At 51.6% G+C, this 15,174-nt stretch overlaps 2 protein-coding genes across 3 annotated transcripts; one reads left to right on the top strand and one right to left on the bottom strand.

Annotated features, from left to right (window-relative positions):
• ADO (2-aminoethanethiol dioxygenase) lies at nt 1–3,278 on the top strand. The gene has a single exon (XM_081913819.1). It carries the CDS (start codon nt 1,202–1,204, stop codon nt 1,979–1,981), a length of 780 nt encoding a protein of 259 aa, XP_081769945.1. The 5' UTR covers nt 1–1,201; the 3' UTR covers nt 1,982–3,278.
• A 5,440-nt stretch (nt 3,279–8,718) lies between these two features.
• EGR2 (early growth response 2) lies at nt 8,719–14,867 on the bottom strand. Of its 2 annotated transcripts, none has more exons than XM_081910268.1 (2): nt 12,319–14,867; nt 8,719–11,321 (listed from the first exon to the last, which is right to left on the bottom strand). In XM_081910268.1, exons 1-2 carry the CDS (start codon nt 12,494–12,496, stop codon nt 10,024–10,026), a joined length of 1,476 nt encoding a protein of 491 aa, XP_081766394.1. In that variant the 5' UTR covers nt 12,497–14,867; the 3' UTR covers nt 8,719–10,023. The 2 variants fall into 2 exon arrangements, with proteins under 2 accessions (XP_081766394.1, XP_081766395.1); XM_081910269.1 differs by having other exon boundaries at nt 8,719–11,413; nt 12,319–12,459.
• Between the last annotated feature and the right edge of the window lie 307 nt (nt 14,868–15,174).

The following is a 15,174-nucleotide window of genomic DNA, read 5'->3' as shown; positions in this document are numbered from 1 at the left end:
GTTTTCAGTATTTTAATATTTACAACCTGGTCCCAACTATTCTTACATTTATTTCAGCTGAGCATATTGCAGCCTTAATGGTCCACTCACTGCTGCAGCAGTCCTATAGATCTGCACTGATTCTTATTTCTCAGGTAAATACTAGGCATTAATTTAACGTCAATGGCAACAGGTGAAACGAAGGACCTGAAGTCAGTTGTGCTCACTGTAAAAATGATCTGTTCTTGCTAACCTAGCTGAAGAGAGTAATGCATTTCACTGGACTTAGGCTAAACTACACAAGTGTGGAAAACAAAATATTTGTGTCGTGATAATTCAGTGAAACCTATACCTTAAGCAAAAGTCGTGAGAGGTATAATCATAATGCTACTCTTCTATATTGGAAAGGCACAGTACCAATTTAAATTTTAAATGGTTCATTTTTCATTATTAAATGTTGTTTTTAAATACATATGTTCTTTCTGACTTAAGATGTGTGCGTCCTTTATGAAAGAAATATCCTAGAGTGTGGTGAGAGGGGCAAGCTCTGGAACTGTCTGCCAGAAATCTGCCCCACATCCTTCAAAACGAGGCTGTGTACACCTTTAAAGCACATTCTTTCCCTCAAAGAATCTTGGGCGCTGTAGTTCACCCTTCACAGAGTTACAATTCCCAGCAACCCTTAGCAAACTACAGTACCCAGAATTCTTTGAGGACATGGTGTGCCAGCAACCAGAACGTGTAAACATTCCTAAACAGAAGTTTGCTGGGTGACCGTTTTTTCCAGGAGCTCAAAGACGCCTGCGGCCCAAGCCAGAAGGTTATGCCGTTTACCAGCCGCTGACGGAGGCGGCCTGTCACCCCGAAGGAAAACACTCTTCAGACACGCGGCCCCACCTGCCTCATGGGAATTGTAGTCTCTCCAGGAGAAAGGAAAGGAGAAGGCCGACAAGTTTTGCCCCATTAAAACCCTCCGTCCCCTTCAGCTTTCCTTTTTTAAAAAAAAAAACAGGGATCCCCGTGTAGGTGCGTTTCAAGCAAAAGAAAAAAAGAAACTCCGCAGGGAGAAACGGTCGAGGAAGAGAACTACACTCCCCATAATGCCTAGCGGGACCAAAGGGTGGAAAAGGAAGCGGGAGGCGGAAAGCGGACGAGGCGGCGCGTGCGCAGAGCCTCGCACCATCCGCTGTGGGGAGGCAGCGGCGGCGGCGGCGGCGGCACGATGCCCCGCGACAACATGGCCTCCCTGATCCAGCGGGTGGCCCGGCAGGCCCGCCTCACGTTCCGCCCGCCGGGCGGTAACAACAACAGCGGCGGCGGCGACGGGAGCGGGCCTCGCTTCGCGGAGAACCTGCACCGCCTGCAGCAGCTGCTGAACGAGGTCCGGGCCGAGGACCTGCGCCTGTCCCCGCGGGGCCCGTCGGCGGTGCCGGGCCTGGCGCAGCCTCCCGTCAGCTACATGCACATCTGCGAGACGGAGAGCTTCAGCATGGGCGTCTTCGTGCTGCGCGCCGGCGCCTGCATCCCTCTGCACGACCACCCGGGCATGGACGGGCTGCTCAAGGTGCTCTACGGCACGCTGCGCATCGCCTGCTTCGACGCCCCCGACGGCGGAGCCGGGGCGGGAAGCGCCACCTCCGCGGGGGCGTCGTCGTCGGGGCAGCCCCCTCCTGCTCGCTCCCGCCGGCGCGCCCTGCTCCGCTCGCACCAGCTCTACACGCCCGCCTCGGCGCCCTGCCTGCTGTCGCCGCACACCGACAACCTGCACCAGATCGACGCCGTGGGAGGGCCCGCCGCCTTCCTCGACATCCTCGCGCCGCCCTACGACCCGGAGCACGGGCGGGACTGCCACTACTTCCGCCTGCTGGACGGGCAGAGCCTCCCTCCGCCCGCCGCCGACCCTCCGGGGCTGCCCAAGGAGGTGTGGCTGCTCGAGACGGCCCAGGCGGCGGATTTCTGGTGCGGCGGAGAGCCCTACCCGGGGCCCCAGGTGTCCCCTTGAAGGACCATCCCCAGACCCGCCATGCTCCTGGCCTGAGCTGCCCGCCATCCGCTTTAGACGGAGGGAAGATGCGAGCCCTTTTCTCGTCCCCAAGGCCCGCCGGGAAGGGAGTGCCCAGATCGCCCCAGGCCCCTCGACACACTCGCTTCCGGAGGTGCTGATGGCTGCGGTTGGGGAGAGCAAAGCCATAGGAAGAGCCCTGTCCATTCCCTGGCCAGAGGCTCGCCCCCCCCCCTTCTGAACTTGCAGCTTCCTTCCTTCCTATTGCTGCACCACACAAAATGCCCTACTTCCACAAGGGCATTTATTGGGAGGTGTCTTGATTTGTTTTAGGGAGATAAGTCAGCATCTGCTGCTACTTCTGGTTCAGTTATTTCAGAGAGCATGAAGAACTCAACTCCACTGGCTTAAGGTGGAGGGGCAGATCTGCAGGCGACATTAAATGAAGAGTTAAGGAAGGAAAACAGGTCCCGCACCTACTCCAAACACGCATTTCAAATGGTACACATAGAAGTAGGGTATTTTTTAAGGGTGGATGTTGCCCTCCCCACCTGCAGGCAAATTCCCAGTAGCACAACAGCCAACTCCTACTTGGCATACAAACTGAGAACACTTAAGGTGGGCACTGCCTCTTTTCTGGCCAAGAACGCGGCCTGAGCTGCTTTGTTGTGTGTGTGTCTCAGCTGCTTGGAGCGGAGAGGGGAACCATCATCCACTCAGGACACATACTGTATTCCACAGCTCTTCCTGCAAGGAAGCTACTACAAAATCCGGAGCCTTCCTCTCCATTCTGTGCAAAGCAAAGCAGTCAGGTGCCATTGTATTTATTCCTACTGGTTGCTGTGAAGATATGGAAGAATAGGTTTGGTTAAAAACAACCAACAACTACACTACTTGGCTTAATTTAGAAATAAACCTTGGGCTGCAACCCCCCCCCCCCTATTTTTTTCCTTTTGCTACAGCTGAAAAAAATTAAGGCAATAAGAATTCTTCCCTGAAGCTTGCTAGTTAACTTTCCCTATGAATGGTCCAGTACTTTTCAGTTCCCATGTCAATTCAGACTGATGAGGATGTTGTCCTGCTCCTTCTCTCCTGGGTGGATTTGGGAGGAAAAAATGTGCTGAAAAGCCAATAATGATACTAAATTGGCTGGAGCAGAGAGCAGTTCGGTATATAACTGAAATTCAGGTTGCATCCTGTGCAAGGATGCTGCCAGGTTAGAAATTATCCTGTGGGGGAGAAATATTGTATTAAGAAAAATGATTTTTAGATATTAAAAACTGAGAATTCCTGATTATCTGTTGTGCAATTCTTTAACATAAGGTGACACTTTTTTTCCTAGTGGATTTTGCTGGAAGATTCATTCCTATGTATCTGGAAGGATGGCATTATGTAACAGAACAACAGATGGTGTTTTTCGCAATTGGTGGTAATAGTCTTAGTTTCTGGCACATGTCTTGTATAGAATAGAATTGGGGGGTGGGGTGAGTTGCAGGCAGCTTCTGGCTTGACCACTCTGCTTTTATGGAAGAAATAACGATCTATACCTGTGGGTAGACATGTAGTGAAGTAATATACGGTACTTGCCCCATTTAATATTTCTAGAGTTATTTTACAGAACTTTTATTAAAAGAGGAGGATACAGGTGTTGTGGCTTTTCCTCCCCATAGCCTGAGTGTCATTACAGGGTGGGAGGGGGCTTCTTTTCTGGATGCATACTGTCTATACTTCTTGAAAACTATATAATCCTGTTGAACTTAATATCAGTTGTCCAACAAGATCTAGGTTATACTGGTATCTTGGCTATCAGTCTATTTCAGTGATTCCCAATAAGCTAATTACTGAGGACCCCCTATTTTTCAACAGCCAAGCCATGACCCTTTTGAAAAATTTGATAACTGTGGTAGTTACCTCCACAAAGCAATTTTTTTGAACAAAATGTGGAGTAGCTCCGATTAAGACTAGGGCTGAGCGATATCTGGCTTTCATTGTTGTGATATATCAGCAGCTAAACATCACAATATTCCAATATATCACAATGTCTGAAAATGGAGATCAGGTGTGGGGATGAGGGAAGGAGCAGTCACAGTCATGGTTGAGTGGGACGGGGTGGGGATGGGGGGTACATCAGGCTGCCTTCAGTGGGGCAGCCTGCGGTGGTAGCTAGCCAAAATGCACAAGATGCATGTCTACTGTGGCGGTGCTGCTTTCCTGCTGACTGAGAAAAGCTGCTCTGCCTCAGTGCCAGGGGAAGGTAGTGCCACAGTGCATTGAAGTGAGGGTGATCAGCTGCCCTTTTCTTCAGTCAGCGTGAGGGAAGGCAGCTCAGATCAGCAGCATTATCGGCTGAGATCATTGTGTGATTTCAGTGGTGCCTTGCAATCAGCTGCCCTGTTCTCCCTTGCGCGAGGAGTAATATAATGCTGTGTATTGCTGAGTCAAAATCATTATCGCGATGTGATTTCAAAACCGATTTAGGCCAATATATTGAAAATTGCACAGTGCTAAAACAGACCATAAAATTTGTGATATTACCATGCAAAAATGACAACAAAATATTGGTGAACCACTGGGCTATTTGGTTTATTAAGTGCCATTCAACCTCTGTGCAACTCTTCATGTTTGGATAATTTGTTTCAATGTACAAGGTGGTAGTAGTTTGGGGGTTTTGAAGGTCAAGGTGTGTATTACACAAGGATTTCAAGTATAATTTACTAATGCTTGTGAGTTTTGATCATAACCTCCACAAAGATCATAAGAGAAAGTGCAGTATCAAATACCTTAGAAGCAACCCTTCATTGATGGTGGATTTCCTATTCCTATTCTTGGAGATTCCTATCTCCAAACTCCTGCCTTCATATCAGTATCACCTTTGTGGTGCTTTTCCTCCATCCATTGTGATCAGGTGTTAAATCTTTTGAAACAGTGGTGGTCTTTAATGTTGCAGCATAGGGAGCAGCTAAGCTAACTCTGGCCACGTTAAACCAAGGCTGATTTGTCCCATGGTGTACTGAGAGAGGAGGAGTGCAAAAGTGAGTATTGCTGAAATAATGATGTGCTGGGATGGATGGGAGTTGGAATCTAATCTAGCAGCATCTGGAGGGTGGCCTAAAGAATTAGCCTTGTGACTGAACTGCTCCTCATCCATAGTGTTCTGCCCCTGTATGCCGATTTTTCCTGTCTGACTGTAGTCCCTTTTGAGCTTCACTGAAAACTGCTCTGGAGGGTCCCCTGACCCCTAGAAGCAGCGGGGGGCAATAGAAACCCCCTGGGCTAATATTTGTATAGACAGAAGAGGATCTCTCTATAAAATCGGCAGCGATGCTATGGTTTGTACCTTAGGAGGATTTCTTTAGTTCATAGACAAGTACAGGTTGGCAAATTACTGCTACTACTGGAAAAAGCTGCTGCTGTGTTAAACCAGTGTTGTTACTATTAAAAACTCCATTCTTAAGTTGGCCTAACTTTTACATTAACCAGGAAAGTGGACACCATACGTTACCAGCTAAGTTTGAGTAAATGTGTTTCATAACAAATGGATTTAACACACATGAAACAGGAAAGCATGTGACTGTTTCTTCCTCCTGCCTGTGGAATCCAAAGTTTTCGCAAGCCAGGGTAGAGGTTTTCAAAAGAAACTTTGAAGGCGTAATCCACAAGCCACACAACCTGTAGAGCTGTTTAAATAGTAAGGCATACACGATCTATGACACGATCTATGTGGTGGAATCTCTTCTGCAACTTTCAAAGATCACAGAAGCCCCCTCCACAGTAACTCAGAGCAGGACTTATAGTGTGTCTGCCCCTGTTCTGTGGAATAGCACTCCTGCCTAGATGCAACAGGTGCCCACTATGTACTTTGTGGAAACAACTAAAGACATATTGCCTCCTTCCCTTTCCTGTGACCAGCTAAATGTTCCCTACATTTGCTAATGTTTATCGTGCCCTATTCTTTCCCTTTATCTTAGTCCCCGTCATCTTTCTTTTTGCTCTAAGCGCTCTTGAAAGACCAAAAGGCTGGCTCACACATACATACATAGGAATCACACGACGACTGCAGGATCAAGTGAAGACTTGCACTTGCAAAGGAGCCATCATAGAGCCAAGACCACAGAGAGAGCTTCCATATCTCTGCACTTTGCCTCAAAGGCAGGGCTTTTCAATGGGGTCAGCTCATGTATTTGGGGGCCAACCATCAAGTGTCGAAGAAGTCAAGTAATATAAATGCCATGTGTTGGCCATTCTCATATCACTGCGCGTTTTGCAAAGTTCCTACGATTTCATTGCCGATAAGGCAAAAACACAGTAATAGGACTCAGGGGTGGCACCAAAACTCTGAAATTCCCATGTTCAACCAGCGTACTAATAGCCACTTGCCCTTCTCCCTCCGGCTTGGCCAAAGTTAGTGCTTTTTCTTTACACCACATTTGGGATCCTTCCCCTGAGTGCTCTCCCTGGGCCCATCTCCCCTTCAACTTCGGAGGAGCAGCAGAACCAGGGGGTTTCAAGAACTTGCAATGTTTCCTTGCAGTTGACTGACAACCCCAACCCGATGCTGGCCTAATGCCCCACATACAGTAGATATGTGTGGGCAGGCAGCCAAATAAAAAGGTTAGCACGAAACTAATGTCTGTGGATTTATTTCCAAGACACAGAATGGGTCACAGAGTTATCAGGAGTTTCCACCACTACAAGATTCTTTACAGAGGGATCTGGCAAAAAGGCATTTAAGCCCGTGACCTATTTAAAGTGCCATTTTCCTGTGAAGCATGATGCTCTTTAAGCGCTCTCATTGCAAAGCTGCAGACACCTTTCCGTGCCCATCAAAGCAGCTTTCTCCTAGTGGGCAATGCTTGGTCGGTGCGGTATTTATTTCCTGAGCTTGCTTAAATTAGCATGCCTCAAATCATGGAACAGTAATGAGTCAAAAATGCATTAACATTTCTATTTATTGCTTTGTGGGGAAGTCCTCAGTGCTCAAGTGCTACTCGGCTCGAGGATTTGGTTTACGCATACTCCTTTACAAAAAGGACAAGGAAGCTTTGCGCATGTTGCCATTTCATGCCCTTCCGGAACCTCAGGTCGAATTTTGCACGAGTCAGGAAAGACCTGTTGTGCACACCTAACTTGCAAGATCTGAAATGAACACCCAACTTACATAGGCTGCAATCCAAAGAACAACATGAGCTTTCACAAAGTGCTTCCAGTGGACCAAATCGTTTTTCTTTGAATGGACTTGTGCCAAACCTGCTACTTCAAAACATTCTCAAGTGATCTAGAAGGCTGCATTCTTCTGTGTATTTACTTGAGAGTGAGAGCCACTGAAATCAGTGGGACCTACTTTCAAGCACAGGGATTCCTGTTCTGTACTCCTAGCCCCTGGAAGCAAGACCCATTGAATTCAGTGTGACATACGTACTTCTGAGGACACATGGTTAGGCTTGCACTACAGCCTGACTGCACTCAATAGGGCTTACTTCTGAGTAAACATGCATAGGAACGGCTTCCATATCTATCGTACCTCCAGGCTCACTAAATTAAGTTTCATGGTTCTTTAGATCCAGGCCATACTGTGTGGGGTATCAATACTACTTCAAGCCGTGTGGATGTTTCTACCAAATACCTTTGCTGCAAGCAAGTGAAATTGCTAGGAGGGACACACAGCTGAAAGTGTCAAAGTGCAATGACACAAACTTGGCTGTGGCTCTATTCAGTCTCACAATTTCAAAACAATGCCCTTTCTATCATCATCATCACCACCACCACCACCCCTGGTGAAAACTTGCTAGGGGGAACAAGTGTAAAAGAATTGCACAGGCATTGGGAGATTCTTCTATTTGCATATAGTGACTGCACTTACCTGTAAGGCCCACTGGATACAATGAGTAGACATATACAGAATCAGGCCTGCACTTTCCCCACTGAGGCTGATGGGACAAAATGCATCACTTTGGCTGGGTAGTACATTAGGTCTGCTTGATAGGAGTTGAAGGGAGCAGATTTGAAAATATTAGACACTGATTTAAAAGGATTGCTCTTCCTTGTACAAACAGCTCTAATTCAAGACTATCCCATCATTTTGTTTTTTGATCTAGTGACGATATAGCAGGACAAGACAGAAAAATGAAGGAATACCTTGCCCCATGAAGCACAGTTGGCCACCCTCCCTCACTGTTGACTTTCACTGGGTTTTAAACATATTTTTCTTCCAGCAGGTTTTCCACACAATGTTTTCATGATGCTTTAACCGCTGACCCTGTTTCTTTTGCAGTTGTCCCACAGTGCTTTTTAGGAATTGCGGTTTTAGGCACTGCAAGCAGTCCTGCGTATGTACACTAGAACGATATGATAAATGTTTTTTAACAGGTGGATCGATAGATTCCATGGGATCTTGGGTAGCAAACCTAGAACGGGAAATTCAAGATTCCACCCGAAGACAGTGGGAGTCCTAGTATCAACATAGCCAGCTTTAAATTCAGGTTAACATGAAGGCAAAGACGTTCATGTTTGACGTATTTGACAGAGAAAATGTATAAGCAGAACCAGGAGGTTATGGATAGAAACTTTAAAGAACTAAGCTACTTTTCTGGCAGTCGCTTAATTTTTGTCTATGAAGGGAAATTCTCAAATGTAGGGCTGGAAATCTCTTCCCTGCCTCCATCCCTTCTCCAGTACCCATGACTGTAATATACAAGTAGCTCAATGTGTGGGATACGTCATAGTAATAACAGGAGAGGTTTTTTCTTTGCACAAAACATTTATTTACACAACGTTCATGACAAAACCACCTTTCTTGGGGGAATGGCTCCAGTTAGTGGTTGTGCCTTTTTAAGGCGGATCACTTCTGTCTCACCCATTGTGCAGAAGCCAACAGCTTCTCTGTCAGCCCTCTAGAAAGATTATACACATCCTGTGATCCTTCTGTTTTTTAAAAAACCAATCAACGAACCAACGAACCAAAATATTATTTTCTACAAAAGCAACACTTAATAATAAGTCACAAAGGAAAACCCAGTGCATACAAAAATAGAGTTTCTATGAAAAAATCCAAATATTAATAGGCAGAAATATACAGCTATACTAAAACCCAGGGAGCTGATGATAAATCTCTCTCTCTCCCTCCCATCCCACCCCACTGTGCCGTGATTAGTAAGGCAACCGATTCGCCATGCAGCCACGGAACCATTGCCTACATCCCCCAAACAAGGCACCAAGGACAGTTCAACACGATTGCATGCAGCCAGACACCAGAGAAGGTATGTACAGTCCCCCTTGAAATAAGTTAAATAAGTCTCCATTCAGTCCACTCGCGTCTAACCCTCCTCACCCTTGGAGGAGAACAGTGCACATTGCTTTTCAAAAGAATACAGACCACAAAAGGTGGAAATATACAGTGGAGGGGGAGGAAATAGTTATTTAAAATCTGGAAAGAACCTCTCTCCCCCCCCCCACTATTAAGGCCAGATATTGCCCCCTGCCTCCTGTCCCCCTGCCCTGTCCCCATTGTATTTCTGTTTTATCCAGAGACGCATTGATTTCCACTGGTTTTGCATGCTTTTCCAAGTAAACAGTGCTCGGGGGCCGCTGCTTAATTAGTTGCATTTAGATTGTTAAAACGAAACGAAACAAGAAAGGTTTCCATCTTTAACAACGCCGTGGTGCGTGCGTGCCGGAAGGGGTGAGGAGGGCAGGGGTTGGGCGGCTTTGGCAAATAACAAGGGATCCTTGCTGCTGGATTCTTGGGGGGCTATAAAGTGCACGTGAGAGTCCTCCCCTCCCCTCCCCAACTCTCCCCACGGGAAAGGTACCGGTCTGTGCTAAGAAGGGGCGCTTCTCCAAGTCCAGCCTGACCCGATCGCTTCCTGCAGTTTGTCCAGCAGCTCGCCCCAACAAGCACGAGGCGTGGAGAGCGGGCGATCCTTTACCGGTTACCTGCCGGACGCTGCCCACCGACGGCGGGACGGGCGGGTCGCAGGAGGCGGCGAGGCCCCCTCACGCGCAACGCGAGTCCGTGGCCAAAAGCGGGCCCAGAGGCTTCAGGATCAGGGCGTCCGGGTCCGAGAGGCACACGAGGTTAGAGTGGCGCCGCCGCCGCCCCCGGAGCACATGGAGCCGGGCGGAGGCGCACCGGGGCCCGAGGCGGAGGCCGATCCCGGGCCGGAGGCCGCGTTGGCGCCTTTGCGCTCCTTCTGGCGCAGGTGGATCTTGGTGTGGCGCTTCCTCTCGTCGCTGCGGGCGAACTTCCTCCCGCAGAAGTCGCAGGCGAAGGGCTTTTCTCCCGTGTGCGTGCGGATGTGCGTGGTGAGGTGGTCGCTGCGGCTGAAGTTGCGCATGCAGATGCGGCACTGGAAGGGCTTGTGGCCCGTGTGGATGCGGATGTGGCGCGTCAGCTCGTCGGAGCGCGAGAAGCGCCGGTCGCAGCCCTCGGCCGGGCACGGGTAAGGCCGCTCGTGCACGGGCGTCTTGCTGGGACGGTTCGGGTACTTGCGCGGGCGCAGGATGGGGCGCAAGGGCAAGTGGGCCGGGCTGCCGTAGGCGCCGGGCGCGAAGCGGGCCGCGGGCCCCGACGCCGGGCCGTCGCCCAAGCCGCCAGGGGGCGCGCCCAGGCTGAAGCTGCGGATGGTGGAGAGGGGCGTGAGCGGAGGCGGGACGCGCACCGAGTCCAGCGGGCACGAGAAGGGCTTCCGCTCGACGGCGGCGCCGTGGAGGTCGCGCTGGCTGCACGGCGGGGGCGGCGGCGGCGGCGGGAAGAAGCTCGGGTAGTCCTGGATCATGGAGAAGAGGCCGCCGCCGTCGGCGCCGGATGGCGTCCCCGCCTTGGGGGAGTGGTGGTACGAAGGGGGCGGAGGGTAGGGCCCCGAAGAGGCGGCCAGGAAAGCCGAAGAGCCGTCCGGATGCGCCTGCTGCTGCTGCTGCTGGGAGTGGTGGTGGTGCTGTTGCGGCTGGAAAAGCTCCCCGCAGGCGGAGTAGGGCGGCGGGGGCGGCGAGTACATGTGCTCCAAGTCTCCGGCGGTGGGCGCCATGGCGCAGCCCAGCGGGTTGGGAGATCCCGACGAGGCGGCGGACGACGAAGTGACCGAAGACGACGAGGGGGCGGAGGAGGACGAGGCGACGGCGGACGACGACGACGAGGGGGCAGCCACCCCCTGCAGGATGCCGGCGCTGACCAAGTTGAGGATGCCGTCGGCCGGATAGCAGCCTGCGCCGGGGTACTGCGCCGGGTCGATGGAGAACTTGCCCATGTAGGTGAAGGGCTGGCCGCGCGAAGGCGGCGCGAAGCCGCTGCAGGGGTACGGCAGCTCCAGGGACCGCTTGTCGCTCATGTCGATCAGGCCATGATCTGGAGGGTGGAGGGGAGAGAAAGGCGGGTCAGCACCGGGGGCCCCGCGGCTCTCCTCGAGGGCCAAGCAGCGCCCGGGCAGCGTCTTCTCCCTGCCAGGGCAAGTGAGCATCAGTATCCGTTCCATGCCCACGCAGACACAACACGGGGGCCTCTTGCTCACGGATCGGTGGGGGTGGGGGAGTGGGGGCGTCGATTTCCCCGAGGGGACAGCGCCTTTCAAGCGGCGCAGTCTGCGCCACGTTTGAAAGTTCGTCAGCCCTAACTTTGGTGGCTTGGATTGAGCAGAAATTCCCGCGCAAGGGGTAGGAGTGGGGCGGGGGGGGGGGGGTTCTATCGACCGAAATCCCAAACAAGACACATTTCACTTTCACACACTACATTCACTGCAACCCACAAACCCCATTTGCACTTTTATGGGGGTGAGTTACCCCAAAACACACAACCTTAATCCCACTGATATGAACGGGAATCCCCAAATTATCCTTTTCGCTCTTGACAGCAAAAAGCGACTCCAGCGCTCTCAGTGGGCGTCTTGTGCAGTTAGTCACACAGTTAGGTTACCCCCGATTAAATACAGTTCCGTCGGCCCTATATAAATGTCTGTTAAGAACTGGGGGCAGTTTATTTAGTGTAGCTCATCTCAAGGTTAGGGAATCTCTTCCAGTTTCAGGATACGAGTTTCAATTTAACACACTAACACCCCCCCCCCAAAAAAACCCGTCCTTTTCCACTCTTGAAAACTCCAGTTGTCAGTGGGATTTCTCCAGGGCAAGAGAGGTGGAGGTTTGCAGCTTCCAGCATAACCTGCCCCTTGACACCTGTTTGCACATGCACAGAGACCCGGTTTTCCTTCCACTGAAACATCAGCCCCAAACTCAAAGTGCTGCTCCTTCTGCCCCCACAAAAAAATACTCTTGCCCACCACCAAAAGCCCAAGATCCGGATCCAAAAAGGTCGTTTTGGGAAGGGGCTCGCGGGGGGGGGGGTGCCTTACCTCCTGTCACACCGCTCAGCTGGTCAAAGGGTCCTCCCAAGTCACCATTAGGAAAGTTGATCACTGATCCTGGCAGGGTAGTGGCGATGTCCTCCACTGAGTAAATGCTTTCAGGGAGGTGGTGCACAAGCCCACTCAGACTGACTGGGATTTTGTCTACCGTCTTGGCGGTCATCATTTGCTCCACGGACAATGGAAACTGCCCTGCCTTGCCCGTGGTGTAATTATTGTGCAGGGAAAGGGGAAAGGGTCGATTCTCCTCCGGTAGATAGATTTGGTTTGGTTTGGTTTAAATCCTATATCTAAAGAGAGGCTCTTGCTCTGCCTCCCTCTGATAACTGCTCTGTTTCAAAGCCCCGGGAGTTGCTGTAAATGTTGTTGTAACAGTCGGTGTCCCTTGCAGAGCCCGTTTTAATCAATTGCAGCTCTCGGTAGATGGAAAGTCTTGCTCTAAGTATTTATTGGGAGGCCGTGAATGCCCGCTACGTCACTGCCCATATAAGGACTGAGGAACGGGGAAGGGCGGCCGGGGAGGCTCGTCACATGGGAAATTAGCATGGCGCGCCCGGAGTGGCTGCATCCCCGCCCCTGCCTTCTTTCTATACCGTGCAGAAGAAGCGGCAAACTTGGGCATAGCATGGCAGGGGCAGCGGAGCCGCGGCGGGGCTGCCAATTTCGAGCCGGATCTCCGGCGCACGTGGCCATCGGCGTGGGGAAGGGGCTGCGGCGTGGGGGACCACCAGAGATCGCTTTCTGCAGCCCCCGGGAGAGGGATATTCCGGTTGCTGAGCCCCATTCCTAAAAAGGCGAGCATCCGGCAACGGCGGGGCTCCTCCCCGACTGCCTTTTTGGGAGTCCTTCCGGAAACTTCAACTTCGGAAAAAAGAAAACACACAAGCGCACACACATGGGGAGCAGATCAGATAGCCGTGTAAGCGCCCCCTCCCCCCGCTCTCTCTTCTGGGCAGCTCCTAACGGGCCAATCGGAAAAGAGCTGCATTCACCAAGCCGGATTCTATCCCACTCCCCACCCCCCGCACGCACATACACTCCCAACTTAATTTTTCTGAATTGGTGGCGGAAAGATGCGCCGATAAGAATGAATGAGTTAGGCGGCAGCTGCTTGGATGGAAAACTTGCGCGCGCGCGCTTTCTCCGCCGCGCAAGTGGAAAGTTGCTCCGCCGTGGAAAGAGAGAGTGAGAGGTCTGCAGGAAGGGGGAGATTTGCCAAACGGGGCAGAGCGAGCGGCTGCCGGGTTTGTGCCAGCGGCGAGTGCGCGTCTCGACGCCGCCGCAGCCACCACTGTTTATATCCTCTCCGCGACCCGCCCGCTGGGAAACTTCCTGTGGGCGATTCGGGCCTCGTAAAACACCGTCCGGGTCCATCTGGAGTCGGAGTCAAATCCACACAGAACACCCGCGAAGCAATTCATGGGGTGGGGGTGCACTTTAGATGACAATGACAAAAGCCACGATGAGTTCAATAAATGGGGGCAGGCCGCCGTGGGCTCCTAGGAGAGGCCCCTCTCTTACGCACACACTCCCCTCTCCCCTCTCCCCCTTCTATAGATCCGGCTGGTTTGCAGTATTTCAGATGCTCCCACCGACTTCTTGTTTGGACTTTGTTCTCTTTGTCCCGAAGCTTCTTCCCGTAGTCTTTTGTGGGCTTGCAGGGTCTGGTGGTGGTAATTGCCCACGAGTAAGGGGCAGGCGCTCTGCATATGCTCAGGAGCCATATCCTCGCGCTCCCGCGCGCACATGTTGCAGGCTGAACCTTGGCATTCAGAGCAGACCCAGCAGGCGCTGACTCGCAGCTTAAATCAAGCTCTGCTAATGCAGATTAGTCACCTCTTATCTCCCATGGAGCTGCCTCGGGTTTCAACCCTCAAGCCTCCTCATTTAAAGGGAGTGGAGGGGAACGCCACCCTGTTGCAGCGCTTGAGTTTTGAGAACTCCGGATCACAACGCTTCCGTGGCGGGATCACAGCAGATTAAGGCTGCGAGCGATCCTATGCCCTTGTGTCCTAGGAAGCAAGTCATGTGAGCCCAGTGAGGCCGGCTTCTGAATAGACGCGCGTGGGATTGCGCCGTGGGGGCTTTGGAGATCGCTCTCAATATTTCCATCACTTCTTTTGCACCGGGCCTTTCAAAGCAAACCCACACCATCTCCTCTTTTTATGGCTGATCTCGGCAGCAAAGCTGTAAAAGGGAACCGCTTTCTGTACAGGCCCAAAGCCACCAACTGTGTTCTGCCCACGGAAGGGCTACGCGGCCACAAACCGTTTGCATGATCGCCACGTGGTGCCCCTAGAATTAGCAATAGTCGCCGGCGGGAACACTAAACGAGTGCTTCCAGAGTGACAGGTGTTGATGGTGGGCTGGGTGATCCTCATATAGATGCAAGCGCGCACACGACACCCTTGGCATGCAAAACGCCACCGTCTATTGCCCCAGCCCATTTTATCCCAAAATCTGGTCTTGGGGGTCGCCCTGTTAGCGATATGTCAATGTCGGTTAGCAAACCAAGCCCCCATCTGGAAGTACCCCCCCCAAAAAAAACCCCAGGCAAAGTAAACTCTAAGTAAACTTTAAAACAATGGGACATGGGGCCTTCCAAATTCTTCCGGACTACAGCTCCCATTCCCTCCGTCCATTGATCATGCTGGTCCGGGACTGTTGGGAGTTGGAGGCCAGCAAACGCTGGAAAGTCACGGCTGCCTCAGCTTCGCCTTTTAGAAAGGAGGCCTGTGGTCCGGCCGCCAACGCGCAGGCGCCACGCGGAGACACGTTTGTTGTTTTCGAAGCGGGAAGGTGCCATTTCTCAGTTTAAAAGCCTTTTATTAAAGGAGCGAACTG

The sequence above is a fragment of the Podarcis melisellensis genome (genome assembly GCF_964234715.1).
Source record: "Podarcis melisellensis genome assembly, chromosome: 5".
Classification (NCBI taxonomy): domain Eukaryota; kingdom Metazoa; phylum Chordata; class Lepidosauria; order Squamata; family Lacertidae; genus Podarcis; species Podarcis melisellensis.
The sequence above is the reverse complement of the archived record's forward strand: the minus strand, read 5'-3'. Positions and strand labels throughout refer to the sequence as shown.